The sequence below is a fragment of the Penicillium waksmanii genome, assembly GCF_028829765.1.
Source record: "Penicillium waksmanii strain IBT 27052 chromosome Unknown utg000004l:1.0-5674109.0:1.0-5678898.0, whole genome shotgun sequence".
Taxonomy (NCBI): domain Eukaryota; kingdom Fungi; phylum Ascomycota; class Eurotiomycetes; order Eurotiales; family Aspergillaceae; genus Penicillium; species Penicillium waksmanii.
This window is the reverse complement of record NW_026643251.1, coordinates 1220331-1236213: the sequence shown is the minus strand read 5'-3', so window position 1 is coordinate 1236213 and position 15883 is coordinate 1220331. Positions and strand designations below refer to the sequence as shown.

At 50.7% G+C, this 15883-nt stretch overlaps 6 protein-coding genes across 6 annotated transcripts; 4 read left to right on the top strand and 2 right to left on the bottom strand.

The window, feature by feature from the left end:
* Positions 1 to 137: 137 nt before the first annotated feature.
* Positions 138 to 5524, top strand: N7481_003320 (uncharacterized protein; the record flags this gene model as incomplete). Its single annotated transcript, XM_057262539.1, has 6 exons — positions 138 to 451; positions 507 to 1435; positions 1489 to 3762; positions 3813 to 3953; positions 4012 to 4643; positions 4697 to 5524. 6 exons carry the CDS (start codon positions 138 to 140, stop codon positions 5522 to 5524), a joined length of 5118 nt encoding a protein of 1705 aa, XP_057124200.1.
* A 500-nt stretch (positions 5525 to 6024) lies between these two features.
* N7481_003319 (uncharacterized protein) lies at positions 6025 to 6867 on the top strand (the record flags this gene model as incomplete). Its single annotated transcript, XM_057262538.1, has 1 exon — positions 6025 to 6867. One exon carries the CDS (start codon positions 6025 to 6027, stop codon positions 6865 to 6867), a length of 843 nt encoding a protein of 280 aa, XP_057124199.1.
* Positions 6868 to 7296: 429 nt separating this feature from the next.
* N7481_003318 (Sorting nexin-41) lies at positions 7297 to 9543 on the top strand (the record flags this gene model as incomplete). The annotated part of the gene is made up of 6 exons (XM_057262537.1): positions 7297 to 7423; positions 7469 to 7734; positions 7796 to 8062; positions 8122 to 9195; positions 9255 to 9368; positions 9448 to 9543. 6 exons carry the CDS (start codon positions 7297 to 7299, stop codon positions 9541 to 9543), a joined length of 1944 nt encoding a protein of 647 aa, XP_057124198.1.
* Positions 9544 to 10819: 1276 nt separating this feature from the next.
* On the top strand, positions 10820 to 12244 carry N7481_003317 (putative endo-arabinanase; the record flags this gene model as incomplete). The annotated part of the gene is made up of 4 exons (XM_057262536.1): positions 10820 to 11685; positions 11744 to 11922; positions 12000 to 12028; positions 12182 to 12244. The coding sequence occupies 4 exons, from the start codon at positions 10820 to 10822 to the stop codon at positions 12242 to 12244; spliced, it is 1137 nt and encodes a 378-aa protein (XP_057124197.1).
* A 1118-nt stretch (positions 12245 to 13362) lies between these two features.
* On the bottom strand, positions 13363 to 13710 carry N7481_003316 (uncharacterized protein; the record flags this gene model as incomplete). Its single annotated transcript, XM_057262535.1, has 1 exon — positions 13363 to 13710. One exon carries the CDS (start codon positions 13708 to 13710, stop codon positions 13363 to 13365), a length of 348 nt encoding a protein of 115 aa, XP_057124196.1.
* A 714-nt stretch (positions 13711 to 14424) lies between these two features.
* Positions 14425 to 15396, bottom strand: N7481_003315 (uncharacterized protein; the record flags this gene model as incomplete). The annotated part of the gene is made up of 1 exon (XM_057262534.1): positions 14425 to 15396. The coding sequence occupies one exon, from the start codon at positions 15394 to 15396 to the stop codon at positions 14425 to 14427; it is 972 nt and encodes a 323-aa protein (XP_057124195.1).
* Between the last annotated feature and the right edge of the window lie 487 nt (positions 15397 to 15883).

Genomic DNA, 15883 nt, shown 5'->3' with positions numbered 1-15883 from the left:
AGGGGGGAGGAGGATGGAAAGATAAGATTCACTGAAGAAGAGACTGGAAAGACGAGGACGAGGCCCTTGAATCACAGCTCCACTGCGAATGTCGGCGCCAGCAAAAACTTCGGTCCCGTGACGCGGAGCCAAGGAGAATGGTTGTGCCGGCGCTAACCCAGGCCGGGCTTAGCGCGGATCATCCCACTTCTGTTGGTGCCTCAGGCCATCGGAAATTGCGGGCAAATTTCATGCTTTGCGTCGATTCATGCCGCTTGCGAGATATCCAATTGTTCGGCCTGGTGGATCTTGCGCTGGTCATGGATAGCAATTTATCGCACAGCACTGGAAGTGCACCTCCTACCAACATGGAGGAGATCACACAAAGGGTCCAAATGTTGCCCGAAAAGACCTTGAATGCAATTGCGAAGGGTCCGTTGGTCAAATTGACTTTGAACTGTACCGATACTGAGTGAGTAATGTTGAAAAGATAATCACGATAGACATCCACTAACTGGACCTTGCAGACAAATCACACGGGTGTGGCAATCCTTAATTTTGACACTATCTACCCCGTCTCTCTCCAGTGGCCATACTATGGCGATTTGCAATGCTACATCTGCTTTCCTGGATGCCGCGGCCAATGCTAAACATGAAGGAACCAAGCAATTGGCACTCGATACTGACACCTGGATGACGGTCTTCAGTATATTCCTGGGCCGATATGAGGATGCCAAACCAAAGGCGCTGAAGCTACTTCTCGGCTCGCTGGCTACCATATTAGCCAAGCACCTCAAAGGAGAGGACAGAGCTCTTATTCAACGCAACATCGCCACAGCTACATTTCCCAGTGCTGTACTTGGCGAGCCCCGGTCTCGCTTGAAGGGTTCCCTTGTATGCCTAGAGTGGGTGATTCGCAAGGGTGCTATACTCCCGTCCGAATTGATCCATTTAATCCAACAGTGGCTGCTCGATACTCGTGCCGAATGGGTGCCTATCTTTGAGAAGGATTGCAATATCCTCTTTGCCAATGGCTTACAGACCACGCCTGATTTAATGGTTACTGACCTAACCGAAGAACTCGCCGCTAATATCTTCTTCCTTGGTCTTCTGACTCAGACGAACAACCGTGAATTTTCTGGCACAGGTGGTGGATTGTTATCAACATTCTTGCAAAGGCTCAAAACAGAATCCCCGACAAGAGAGCTTTCCAACATCTGGGTGGCTCCTGTCAAGCACATAGTGTTGCGCAGCATGGACCACCTTGAGGCTCTCTCCAGCCAAGTCCTCGAGCCTCTATTCGCAATTGATCCGGCTGGCTTCCGGTCGTTTGTGGACTCTCTTCCTCTTGAAAGTTTCTTGGCCGGCGATATGAGTAATGCTCGGGAATCAGAGTTCATTATGCTTTTCGCGGCCCTCCAAATGGGCAAAAAGTCCAATCTTGTGCTCGACGACTGTAAGATCTGGAAGTCATTCCTCACGGATATCTCTTGCTAACCTCTTTTGCAGTCGATCCTTCGAAGGCTGATGATACAAAGGATAATGCTCTTCCGAAGTTGGTGTTGAAGAGCGAAGTTGTCGGCCGGTTCCTATTCCACAATGAACCCAAGATCCGAGTTGCAGCATTGTCCTTGTTGATCACAGGACTGTCGACGGTCAAGCCATTTACGGTATCTGCTACAAATGCGATTCTGCGAGGACTTCCGTCCATGCATGCGGACTCTGATGCCTACAGCAGAGGAGAGATCATGAGTCTCACCCGCAAATTTATTTTACGCTTAAAAGGCGGTGTCGTGAAAGACGAGGATGCATCACAGAGTTCTAATTCAGCTCCTGGAAAGCAGTCTGTGGGTCTAAGCAGGAGTGATGACGAGACCCAGAAATGCCTCGCGACATACCTCGACTTCCTACAGAAGGATTTGTGTGTCACGGCATCCTACGCGCGCCATATCAGCGCCCTGAAAGCACTCAATCTGCTGCTAGTATCTGGTCTGGATCCAAGGGCAGGTATTCCACCGATGAAGTCAGAAATGCAAACCCATTGGAAGTCGCATGTCGAGGTGTTCAATACCCGCTTGCTTCGGTTGTTGGTTGACCTTTTACTGGACCCATTCGAGGAAGTCCGACATACAGCACTTTCCATTATAAACATCTTCCCACGAGACATTCTTTTCAGTGCATCGCCGAATACAGATAATCAGCAATCTGTTCCTGGAATGCGCCTGACCGATGCTCTAGCCCGTGCTGAAAACATGGCCAGCAGAACCAGCCGAGCTGATCACGCTGATACTGTGGCTCGACTATACCATGTCCTCTTCTGTGCTGCTCTACCACCCACCTCCTCCAAGGAAGTCAGGGATTGGTGGACAACTAAGTACTCGGTTGTGGACAAGATTATTACCAACCTGGAAGAACGTCTTTCCTCCTCGAATGGACTGTTCAATTCCAGTTTGCGTGAAGTTCCACTCCATGGTTACATATCTGGTTTGAGATATATCATCCTTATGCCGGAATTCTATGCACTAGTGTCATCAGATGATAACACTGTAGCCTGGAGATCCATTCATGGTCGGATTGTCAGCATCTGTGATCGTGTCTGGCAAGAGGTCAAACCTGTCTTATGTATTGACTCCCCTGAAGGCCATACAGACGAACCTATCGAGGACCTTTCAGTTGGCCCTAAGGACATTCTATCGTATTCGTGGAGAGCTCTTCGAGAATCCAGCTTGCTTCTTCATGCTACGATGGTCAATACTACCTACGGCCCAGACAGTGCAGATGGCCTCAACCGCGAAGACTTCGAAGAGGTCGGACAAAGCAGTTTCACTCAATTGGCCGAACTGCGCCACAGAGGTGCATTTTCCACAGTTTCAAGCACATTTGCGACAAGCTGCCAACGTTGCAGTCACTCGAAAGATGCCTCTATCCAGGAACTTCCCCGCTCATGGTATCAGCGTGCGAAGAAGACGATCTTTGAATCGGCCTCTAAGCTCACCCGCCGATCTGCCGGTATTCCAGCACTGATCACAGGCGTTCTGTGCGCGGTTCCTGGTACACCTTTCTTCAAGGAAGTACTAAATGAATTGCATGAAATCTCCCGCTTAGAAGTCCAATACAACAAGGAGAAGCAGTATCTAGAGCTTCCCCAAGTGCACGCCATGAACTGTCTGAAGGATATATTCGTCAACAACAAGCTCGGCCCACACACCGAACCTTTTGTCATGTCGGCTCTTACTCTTTCTGCCGAACGACTTGCATCGCCTATTTGGGCTCTCCGAAATTCCGGGCTGATGCTCTTCCGAGCTCTTCTGACTCGAATGTGTCGCGCAATGCCCAATACCGGAGGAGGTTTTGGCGGTGACTCCGGGTCAGAGCCAGGGTCTCAAATCTCCTTCCAAAAATACCCCGGTCTCCTGGAATTACTATCTAATCTCTTGGTCACCTCCGAGGGAGCGACAGCTGAAGGAACTGACATTATCACTGAGCGCATCTTCCCTGCACTGGAGCTCATCGGAGAGAAGATCCCCACCCCGGAGGACAGCAATGATGGAATGCTTTGTCGTTTGGTTTCCGAACATTTCAAGAGCCCCGTATGGGGAATCAGAGAGCATGCAGCGCGTGTATATGCCTCTCTACTTACCCGGGCGAATATTCTCAATGACGTTCACAATCTCAGCAATGGCCTTGGTGAACAAGTCACGGAGAACTTCATTCATGGAACTATTCTGTGTGTCAGATTTGCTCTGCGCCGGTTTGCGGCCACCACCGATAACTTTTGGACCTGTGAGTTTATTAACATATCACTACTTTTCAACCCCCGCTAATATACATAGCTCATCTTGACCAAACTCTCTCTACTGTTCGTCATGTTTTGGCAACTGCATTCCCCGTGGCCAAATCTCCATATGTTGCGAGTGCGCTAGTCGAAATCCTAAACGACATACTAGAGCGGAGTTTCAAGGCCAATGTCGAGGGTAAGTGAAGTCCCAGCAGCAAAATTATACAGATTTCAAACTAACCCTTTGTTCTCAGATCGAGCTATACTTCTCATCCAAGCTCTCTGTGAAGAACACGACCTGGGTGGCATTATGAAGCATGTTTTCGATAACAATGAATCAAACTGGAAGCTAACGAGCACCACTCGGTCGTGCTCTCTTCTCAGGCGGTCACTTGCTTGGTGCAAGGTTCTCACATCCCTCGCAAGCAAGTCATGGGAAGGCTTGCCTGTGTTTTTTAATGAAGTTAGCTCCTTCGACCCGGATTCCGCGACATGGATCTGTGAGCAACTCGATGAGACACTCGGAACAGCAGTCGAATATAAGAAGCCAGTTGCTGGTCTGTACGCATCCATAATGCTAAGCCAGAGCGAAACAGCGGTGAGGATACTAGCCGCTTCAAATCTGGCATCGATCCTCGAAGAAACGCTTTCGTCGCACACAGAGGAGATACCTGAACTTGATTTGCCTTTCCATGATCTGGCACAAAGCTTCCAACCTCAGAAAGAGTTTGAGAACTGGAACAGACAGGCTACGGATGCAGGACTTCGTCTTCAAGGATGCTTTCTCGCAGTTCACTCCTCTGGTGAGAAACTCAACTTTGCATCGCTTCATCGGGATATCCATGACTGGATCATCAAGCTGCGATCCGCGCTAAGCGAAGAAACAGTAAGAATCATGTAAAGCCCTGACCTATTCCATGGATACTAACTCATCGCTAGGAATTCACAACACGATATGCGGCTGTGTCATCACTCCGAAGCTTTTCGCGGGGATTCCGGCCCTCGGGTAATGCGCCCCGAGTTGACTCTACACTTTTAGACGTCTACCTCATTCTTTATGATCTCTTGAATGATGACGACGAGGAGATCCGAGAAGTGGCTGCATCGACAGCATCCTGGGTCCTCTCGTACTCCTCTGTCTCCTCCGGAACTGCCGTTGTGCTGGGTCCCCTAAACGCGAGCTCGCTACTTGCCACCTTCATCACAGAGCACTACTCAGACTCAGCACAATTCGCTCGGCGAACGATACGCTATTTGACCGGACAGGAACCTCGAATCAGCGGTTCGGATAATCAGACTCATCTTGTCGCGGTATCCGACCTAATCGCCGAGTCCCGCCAGGAGCGCACTGTACTGTTTATGGAGGAGAAGCAGAACCTGTTCATTGATTACGTGCGAGAAGTCGACGTCTGGTCCCAAACGCTTGTCAACCTGAAGAAGAACGCGTGTCCTGAGACGTTGATACGCCAGCTCTCGAGCTGGGTTTTCGAGGGATTGCAATATCTTTCATCGCTTGTTTCTCAGGATGCTGGACAGGATGGGCTTCTAGGGTGGCTTTCAAACCCCGAGTCTTTCGCGCTCGGAGTCCGTGTTATCAGTATCTCGGTCTCACTGGCATCCAGAGATTTTGCAGTGCCAGAATATCTTGAGGCTGAGCAACACGCCCTCCGCGCACAATTGCAATTGTTGCTAGAATTTGGCCAATTGGCCTCAGTCAATGACCAATGGCTCCGGAGAATCCAGATTGGACTGGATACCGGACTATAAATAGGTATAGAAAAAGTCAATTGATTTATATTACCATAGACGAATGCCAATTTCAAGTTAAAAAGTCAACCGTAAGAAAGAAACCTTGGAAACACCGGGTCGATTGCAGCGATGGAGCGCCGCACTGCGCTTGCCTAGAAGATCCACACACTCGCTCTCCTCTCCTCACCCGCCAACCCAATGTTTACATTCACCATTCATCTCTTCTCGCGAAGTGCCGTTATCTCTAATCCGCTCTAAGCTCACTCTGCTTCCGGGTTTACTCTACCTCAAGGCAACTACAGAAAAGGTGTACAAGGTATAGTCTAAGATTCCCCGTGGAGCATATTACCCAGTCCGGTAACCCCAATGACTGGCACGTTCGGTCACCTCTGACACCCTTTCCACCAAGAGATCATCATAGGAAATGAAGACAGCTCCAATCCTCGCGGCCTATCCACTGATTCTCGTCCTCACGCATGGCCTATTGCCAGGCCTAGGTGCGGGTATCACCAGCCGTCATGAAAGCAGCCGCCGCCATTGCGCTCATCCTCTGCATGATCCCCGCAGTTTGCATCGTGGTCTGGATCGGTCTTCACTTTGCGAAGCAACATATCGAAAGCAAATCCGCCATGAGCAAAGCCTACTACCGTCGAGCCCGCGAGGGAATTCCAAATACCGCTGACGTCGAACTCGGCCCGCTCAATGCCAACCACTACACAGTACAATTGGCACCATATCGATATGTGAAGAGAAATCAGGAAACTACTTTCGTTCGACCGACCCGGGATCAGCGAGCTCGACGTACCAAGATGAACATCCGGGGCACGAACTACCACGTTGTTGAGAATAGACCGTCTAGCCGGAAGACCGTTTCAGCTAAACCAAATCACCAAAGTGACCACGGGTCGAATCGAGCTGAGCAGGCTGCAAAACAAAGCAAGAAGGAGAGGAAGAGGCAGAGGCAATTGCAGAAGCAACAGCAGAGACAAAAGGCGAAGGAAAAAGAAAAGCACAAGGAGAAGGAGAAGGAGGAAAGCAACGGATGGGATCACCGCTCGGGGAATGGCCAGCAAAGCAATGGTGATACATGGAATCATCAGTCCAATCGGGGAAGCAACGCAGAGGGAAGATCCCAGCAACAAAGCCAACATAGCCAGCATAGCCAACACAGCCAGCAAGATGCTTTCCAGGGACAAGTCGGCGATTGGGCCAGTTATGGACAAGAAGAGGAAAATCCGCAGACTGGAAATGACTGGAACGAGAATGTCCAGGAGGATCCTCCGGCCAGCCATCATGGGTCTGGAAATGCGGGATGGGACAATCATGAGAATCAGAATGAAGGTCACGCGCAGCAGTGGTGAAGGGTCAAGAGACTGTGGGCTTTCAAGTTGTCGAAGGTACCTACTAGTACATCCGAGATATTCGGTCAACATATTTCGCTGCTTGTGAAGAGGGATTTATATCTGGTCAACCCAAATAGTAACTAATGCTAAAGTGCAACGTTGAGTGGTTCAAATTACACAAATGGAAAGATACCAAGCACACCTAGGTAATAAATTCTTTCCCTCCAGCTACTAGTAATATCATGCAAGTCTCATACTAGTAGTATATGCATACACTGCTGGTTTGTCGCAAGTGGTCTCTGCAGTGCACCGTACCAAGGCCGGTGACGTTGAGTTGATTTCCCCCCCCGCAGATCCCCCGGCGAACGCCAACTTGAGTCCAGCCACCCACCCACAGCTCTCCCAAGTTCTACCCTTTCCACCTCGCGCAAGCGATCACGTTGGATCATGTGGAACGACGAAGACAACAACCCCTATGGGGCTTTCGACCAACATGAGGCCCACATGTCGGACTCGTTACATTCTACCGCCCTCTCCGCTCGTGAGCTCCCTCACCTCCAGCTTGGCTCTGCTAGTATTGTGATGCCTGGCTGTCTGACCCTGATCTGATGCTCGACAGCGATTTACGAACATGACTCCACTCCGCCTTCAAGCCGCGACTCTAATATAGATCCCCCTGACTTCATATCCCAAGCCGATGATCTCAGCGATCCCGAGGAAGCCGACTATGGCGCTGCCAGTCAACAATACCCCCGAAAGAGTGCTTACGACAGCCGCATCGAGCAGATCCTCTACGAGAACCACGACTTGCCCATTATGATTATAGACGCGGGAAAAAATCATGAAGGTGGTGGAAGCTTCATTGTTTACACGATTCGGACCGCAGTAGGCTTCGACCCCACGATGAGGAAGCTTTGCGCGCGCCGGGACTGACAAGTCATCTCAGGACATCGAAGTACGACGCAGATATTCCGAGTTTGCATCTCTACGACAGACCCTGGTCAATCTCCATCCGACTCTCATTGTTCCTCCGATCCCCGAAAAGCACAGTATGGCGGACTACGCCGCCAAACCCACCAAGGCTAAAGAGGATACCGCCATTATCGAACTGCGCAAGCGCATGCTAGCAGTGTTCTTGAACCGCTGTCGCCGGATGAAAGAGATCCGCGAAGATGGAGTCTGGTGGCGGTTCCTTGACCCCAACGTGAGCTGGGTAAGTCGTGTCGTTATCTTTCACCAGGCAGAAGCGTTGGAAAGCTGATTGGTGCACAGAACGAGGTCCTAAATTCCCATCCCGCCTCTTCCGTGCCGAAAAATAATCTCAAGGCCCCTCCCCTCGACCCAGCAAATCCGACACAAGCTCATGGCTGGTTACCTGTCCCCTCTTCTTCTGCGAAACTGAAGCACGGCGGCGGCGGGGTGCCCCCATCCCCTGGCGGAGGCGCAGGATCGCCCCCATCCCCGACCGAACAGACCGATGGACCTCCGATTCCCAACCCGGGCCAGGAGATCCTCGGTAGATTTCCCCCGGAATCCCGCAAACTTAGTGAACAGGAACTGGACCCGTATTTTGTGAACTTCGAGGCATCGACGCGAGAACTGGAATTGCTCCTGCAAGGAAACATCGAGAAAGTGAACCGCCGTACCTTGTCCCACCTGTCATCCCTCTCATCTGATCTTATGGAGTTGGGGGCTCGTTACAATGGATTTTCGCTGTCTGAACAATCACCCACCGTTGCAGCGGCCATCGAGCGTATTGGACAAGCAGCCGACACTTCTTACATAGAGACCGAGGAGTTGTCCAATGCGCTGAGTGCCCATTTCGCCGAGCCTATGCGCGAGAGTGCCCAGTTTGCCAGTGTAGTCCGCGGGGTATTACGGTATCGTGTGCTCAAGCGGGTACAGGAAGACATGACACGGGACGAATTGGCCAAAAAGAAAACACTACTGGATTCCCTGGAGCGGAGCGAGCTTGAGGCGCAGAGAATTGAGCAATACCTAAACCGCACCACGCCCCAATCTACTGGCAACACACCCCGCCGCTCCCTGTCCACCTCATCCGCCGGCAGTAGTGAAGGCGGAGGTGCTATGGAGGCCTCGACCGATCCGGAATTCCCTCCCACTCATGGCGAATCCGTCGCCCCCTCGACTGGATCCCCGAACCCTGGACAGAGGCGACCGGACGCATCACAAACATCCCCTGCTCACAGAAAGACCTCGAGCGGGAGCTTCATGTCGAACAAGCTGTTTGGTCGCATCAGTCATGCAATTCACGGGTTTGCAGATGTGGACCCGGAACGGACGCGTCGCGATCAGATCGGAAAGACCAAAGAGAGTCTCATTCAGGTATGTGGACCCCCAGCTGTACTCGGTAAAGTTTCCTTCTTTCTAACGCAAAGACGCAGCTCGAGCAAGCATTGGAGGTGTCAGACAAGGATGTGAAGGACGCTAGCGCGGGGGTGTTGCAAGATCTGCGACGCTTCCAGAAGGACAAGGAAGTTGATCTGCGGCGGTATATGGTATGCAAGATGCGCCACGGGCGTTTCTCGTTCTCCACTTTTGCTTTTGCCAGAGTTTACTAACCACGGTTCAATGCAGGTCGCATATGCCCGCTGTCATCTGGATTGGGCGCGGAAGAATCTCGAGACTTGGACTGAAGCCAAGGATGAGGTGGATAAGATTGTTGCGCGGTAGAGTGCAGCGGTCTAGATCTGTGCTCACAAGCGACAAGCGAGACGGTGTTCTATGGAGTTATAGGTATCTTTCGGTGGCATTGGTTCTTCTCATTTCTCTACAAGTGGCCATCACTGTAGCTGGATGGCCACGCCTGGCTTCTGCCGTTGCATATCAAATGAAGACGCTTATATTTTGTACGACTTGGTAGTAAGTAAGCAAATTGGAATTATTTTGAAGTAGAAAAATACTGGTAGTTAGTATGAGGGGGGTGATAAAAGGACTTGGAAGGGAGTTGTCTTACTTCCCCCTTCAACTTCTCACTTTGTTTCCCGTCCAACTTCTCCCCTTAGCCAACCTCGTTCCCACCTAATTCCATCTCTAACAGGACACCCAACAGGGCAGACACCTATGCCTATGCCTATTCCTATGCCTATATTGAGGCAGCCTGCGACCATGTCTCTGTTTTGTCAATAAAGGCACCGAAACCAAGAAGAGCCAAGACATGGGGTGCGCCCTTTGACGGGAATGGACAAGGGCACATTCCAGGGCGACGGAGCTCAGCTTCACAGGAGGTACGAGTAAAGGAACAGGAGGGGATTGATTCTGGTTGGTCAGTGGGGCTCCTTGACGAGGACGGATGATCGACAGGGACCACCGCATCCGACCGCGCAACTTGACTCGCATTGACTCGCGACTCAACCTTGATGTCTGGGAGCGTCCTTGCATTGTGTCAATTGCCCATGGGGGCGACATTGTGCCTTTGAGAGTGTGCCTTCAGAGCCTCTGAGCAGTGCAATTTGGCTTCGCTATCAATTACCAGACTCTGCAATCAATTGCATTCTGGCTGCTGTCTGAAACGTGCCACGAATGAGGGTCCGGCCCCCCAGGGGCTGCATTCATCACACGTAGCAACTTGAAGCAATCAACGCAGAAATCTTCCGCAGAACGTTCATCCATCTACATCCTTCTGTACATACTGTACATTCCACGCCTTGCAGACATACCCACCGGTGGACCCAGTTCCAGACGATTCCGACTGGACCGCGTTGCATCCCTCACGGCGAACCCCTCCGCCAGCTTGTCCTGCATCGCAAACGCACCCTGCCCAGGCGTGACCCGCCGTGCGTTGTGACTGAAAACGATGATTACCTGGATCCATGGCGGGCAGGATGATCGTCAGGAGCGGGCACTTATCACGGCGGGGGATGCCACTTTCTGGCCATGTAGACGACTTTCGACAGGGTGGCTAATTCGGTTACTTTGGAATTTATCAATTCCTCGACGCTGGGTCAAGATGTTGTTTCTGTTAGCTTTGGTTGGCTTTCTTTCTCTGGGCTTGAGTGCGAGTTTGAACTCTCATCGCCGAGACGTCGATAATGTCGATAATGTCGATAATACCGCTTTCGACCAACAATTACAGCAAGACGATGCTGTCGTCAGCTTCCCGCCGCCGCGCCAGACTAATCAACATACCCATGATCCGACCATTCTCCGTGTGGGTGATACCTTCTACCTATACAATGTTGGCCAGCATATCTTCATTCATACCGCCCCAAGCATGGCCGGTCCATGGAAGCATGTCGGCAGCGTGCTAGATGGAAATAGTGTGATTGGAAAGGGTGATCGTGCTGCTCCGTGGGCACCTACCGTCATTGCTGTAGATGGTGTATACTATTGTTACTACAGTGTCAGCCGAGCCGGATGTCGTGATAGTGCCGTTGGAGTTGCAACCTCCAACACACCTGGACCGGGCAATTGGCATGATCACGGTATCATCATCCAGACAGGAACAGGCAACGGATCCGAAGTGGCACCATACACAGACTCTAACGCCATTGATCCCGCCACCATGGTCACACCCGATGGACAAGCCTACCTCACCTTCGGTAGCTACTGGAAGGGAATCTATCAGATCCCACTTGCCAAGGACCTGATTTCTCCCATGAGCACGACTGAACCCGATTCTCGACATCTCGCCTACGAACCTAATGCCATCAGCACTCCGAACAGGAAAGCGAACACCATCTGCGGCGACCCCACCGGGCCCCATGCTATAGAAGGTGCTTACACGTCATACCATGATGGCTTCTACTATCTATGGTTCAGCCACGGGAACTGCTGCAATCTAGATATAAATAATCTGCCACCGGCTGGAAAAGAGTATGTTGCTCGATGTACTCCCATTATACCTTCTGCCAGTGTATTAACAATCTCCCAGATACAGCATTCGCATCGGTCGGTCCAAGTCAGTCCGCGGACCCTTCATTGACAAAGCCGGCAAAGACCTCGTCGATGGCGGCGGCACCATTGTCTACGGCTCTAATGGCGAAACCTATGCCCCCGGCGGCCAAGGCGTGATCCGCGTCGGCGAGACCGACATGCTCTACTACCACTATCGTGAGTCTAACTACCCCCACTCAAAGCGCAAACATGTCACTCGTCATAAAAGAAACTTCGTGCTAACTCCACTGCAGAAAACAAATCAGTCGGAGTCGCATTCGCAGTGAGTACCCCATCATGAATGGCATGGCAGGCTTGTAGATCGGTGGATCGGGATAGTGAACCGCCACACCCTTGCCGATCCTCCTTCATTACCCCCTGCCCCTTCCGCAACGTCATCGCGATATGATATATGGACTAACACTCCCCTCTCCAGGATGCCTTCCTTGGATTTAATCCACTGGAGTACGTCAACGGATGGCCCGTTGCTCAAGCTTGATTGTTTCACATCGCGTCACTCTTTGCGATGATCATCCGATCGTCCAAAAGTCAACAATTCCGAATATAATTTACCCAAAAGCCGACATGCACCATTCATTTTGCCGAATTCCTAATCACCGTCATTTTATTCCGCCATTTTCGACTAGCTGTCTAGTCCAGTCTACATTTTTCTTTCGTCTCGTCGCTCACATCTAGAGAAGCGCCCGCATAATCGACCGCGCGGGCCCGGATCGGACCAACCAGCTCGATCTCGATCCCTCAAGAGAGTTGTTCATTATCTGCATTCTGGCGGCGTCTGGAGATCTTCTTTCTTCCCTTTGTTCTTTCTTACTGGGTCTAATACGTCGCTTTGACCTGGCCTGGCTCTTGTTTATTCCCCTCGCGGCGTTACTGGGTATAGAAGGTTGTTTCAAGTTTGTACATATGGTTACTTACTGCCATTTATAGAGTGGAGGAGCGAGCTTGGTGCCATACATAGGAATCGCAATAGACTTTTGCCTTTATATTACGTTATTTCTGGCTTCAAGTTGTTTTGTCTACTTGCTCATGTTCGATGTCTGGAAAATGATACTAGAACTGGCAATTGAGTAGTAAAAGAACTAGCGTGAGATGATTTCTTATTCTTCACACCTTGTCTTCCAACTTTATCTGCACACTCACTTGGTGATCACATATCACGGCGCTCCATAAGCGCAAGGTGGTCAGTAGTTGTATATAGGGATATTTTACAGTGGCGCTACAAAATTTCCAAGCCCTTGTTGACCAGCCTGATCTCCACCTTCCTAATGGCAGACTAGTAGCTACTTAGGATGGATCCATGGATTATATTGGACAATATATTACATCTTAGGTAGCTACTAGTAGTCTGCCATTAAAAGGCGGTCCAAAATGGTTGGCAATAGGGGTTTTCAAAAATTGGCAAAACCACTGTAAAATACTCCTATATACAGCTACTGACCACCCTGCGCTTACTTAGTTATGGAGCGCCGGAACATATTCATCGAAGACCTCTATTATATCACATATTTCAAGTTCAAGTTTTCTTTACATTGAAATCAATTAACATTGTCCACAAACGATTCCTAGATCCACCATCCACGAGCGACCACTTTCACTTTAGCAGTGACAACTCTGATCTCCAGTTCCATAATCCTTATCAGCACCCTCGGGGATCTGGAGAGCTGCTATATCGCACTCGGCCATATAATTTTCGTTCGTGCACTTGGCCCATTCGAGGGTTTTCCAGCTCTGCAACCAAGCCCACCCTCCTCGACCTTGGCCTGGACCCGACCCGCAAGGGCCCCAGCACCAGCCATTGTCGCAGCCGAATTTACCCACATAGGGGCAGTCTTCGCGCTTCTCGAGAGTGAGGTCTGATCCATTTTTGAAATTTGTACCCAGCGTCGCTGTGAAGACGGTTGTAGCTTGAGCTACTAGGAAGAGGGCTCCGAGAGTGAGTTTCATTGTTGCGGGATATTGATATTGATTTTAGTCCTGAGGGAAGTGTTAGTTGGGATTGGAGTAGGGAGAATAGTCTTGATATCCCTACTTTGATGGTATGTGTTTATCGGATGATAGAGGAGTGGGTGAGAAGACTGAGATTTGGTCGAGATGAATGTCCGCTTTAAAGGAAGGATTTCGGGGCCAAAGGGGAGACGGACTTCAGTAAACACGGATGCAACACAGGAACCTCAGCCCCCACGGTCGTGATATCATACCTTGCTGTCGATCAGGGTCGCCCTGCCCCATTGGCCCCCAGTTGCGGGCTTGAAGCTTGTTATTTGCTTGGCCCCCGGGGCGTAAAATCCCCACGAACCGCCCCATGATATATGCCAGGCACCGAAGTTGTTAAAATAGATCATGATTCAGAGCAAAAGATAGAGTTGCATACCTCACGAGACATATTGCTTCTTAGGGCTTAGTAGGCCAATTTCCGACTAGCTTGTATATTACTATAAGATAGAGCTTCTCTGTTGCATTTCCCCGCGAGTGCTTCATGAGTATCCTGCGGGTAGTAATACCTCTCAACTACAATTTCTATATTGAAATAAATACAGAGATGGGAGATAAATGCGCCATGTCAATAACACAAGAGTCTAAAACTACCTATTCAATCTTACAACACCCTCCTTCATCTCAGTCCAGTCTCACTTCCCTTCCCCTCCCCGCCGCACCCCACTACGTCTCATAATCCCTAGAATCAAAAGAAATAACCGAACTAAGCTCCGACAAACTCGGACTCGACTCTGTCTGCCCCGGCGTCTGCTCAACATGCCTACCCAATTCCGCCGCCTGATACTGCGCAAAATCCGGATCCACACCCTGAAAAGGCGCCATGGAATTATGAATATCGGGACGGGTAGCCAGAGTTGAAGATTCGCGTATGTAGATCGGACTCGAGGAACGTAGTTCGAAAAGTGTGTCTTCGAAGAAAGTCGTCGATGGTTCGGCCCGGTGAGAGGAGAAGGAGGAGGTGGTGGATTCGCTGTTGTTTCTAGCCCCGGTGTGTCCTTCGAAGCCGTAGCCGTATCCGACGCCGTAGATATCGCCGGCGAGAAGGGGCCTTGATCGGGTGCTGGATTGCTCGCTGCTACTTCGCTGAGAACGTGGTTGCTCGCTACCGTTACCCCGGTAGGAGGAGGGTTCGCTTCTTGGTTGCTGATGCTGATGCTGATGTTGGCTGGTAGCCCCGTCCCCATAGGTTTCCGGAGACCCGTAAACAGCTTGACGAATCTCGGCAGACGTGGTGTTTCTCAATGGGTCTAGAATTGCAATTGCAACGGCAGTTTGAATCATTTCATTATGGCGACGGTCCCGAATCGCCAACAGATGTGAGTGCCCATTTTGATACGTCGTGCTTCCGGAAGTAACAGCTTCGGATTGAAGGTCTTCGGCACGGAGTGGCTGTGGATGAGGGGGTAGATCGATATGCAAACCCGACGATGGACGACTTCGAGGTCGAGAGTTTCCTTCATATCCACGGCGAGTTCGAGGGCGAGATGATAGGGCGCGAGAATGGGAAGGGACTGCCTGCGATGCTTCAGATGAAAGGTTGAGGTCGAGGCTGCTGATTTCGCTATCGCCTCTCACTACACGGCCGTGAGAGTGAGCCGAGGCCGAAGGTCGAGATGATGGTGGTCGTGGTGGCATTGCTAGATAGGAGCCGAAAAGAGGCGGGTAACTGGTTGGCTCGTATGGGCAATCTTCTGTTAAAAGGCCGAGAGGGTCTTCTGGGTTGAGAGGTGGTGAAGGTGAGGGTTGGGAGATGGGTTGGTCAGCTCGATGAATACTAGCAGTCGAAGCCATGAGCGAGGGTTAACATTAAGGTCATGGTGGAAGGGGAGTCGGATGGTCCAAAACGATCGAGTGAAGTAAATGACAGTGGAAATCGAATTGCGAGGAAGGAAGGAAATAAGCAAAGATGAGTGAATCAAGCAGAAGGTGTGATGGGAGGTGGTCGAATGGAAGAAGTGACTGGCAGTGAAGGCAAGACACCTTCAAGTGATCTAGAGCACATTAGGCAACTACTACTAGTACTACTACTACTACTACAGTAACGAAAATGAAGATATCATGATACTCAGGCAAGTAGAGGCAGTGTAATTCTAGCAGCTCTCGCCAATCTATGCAAATCTCG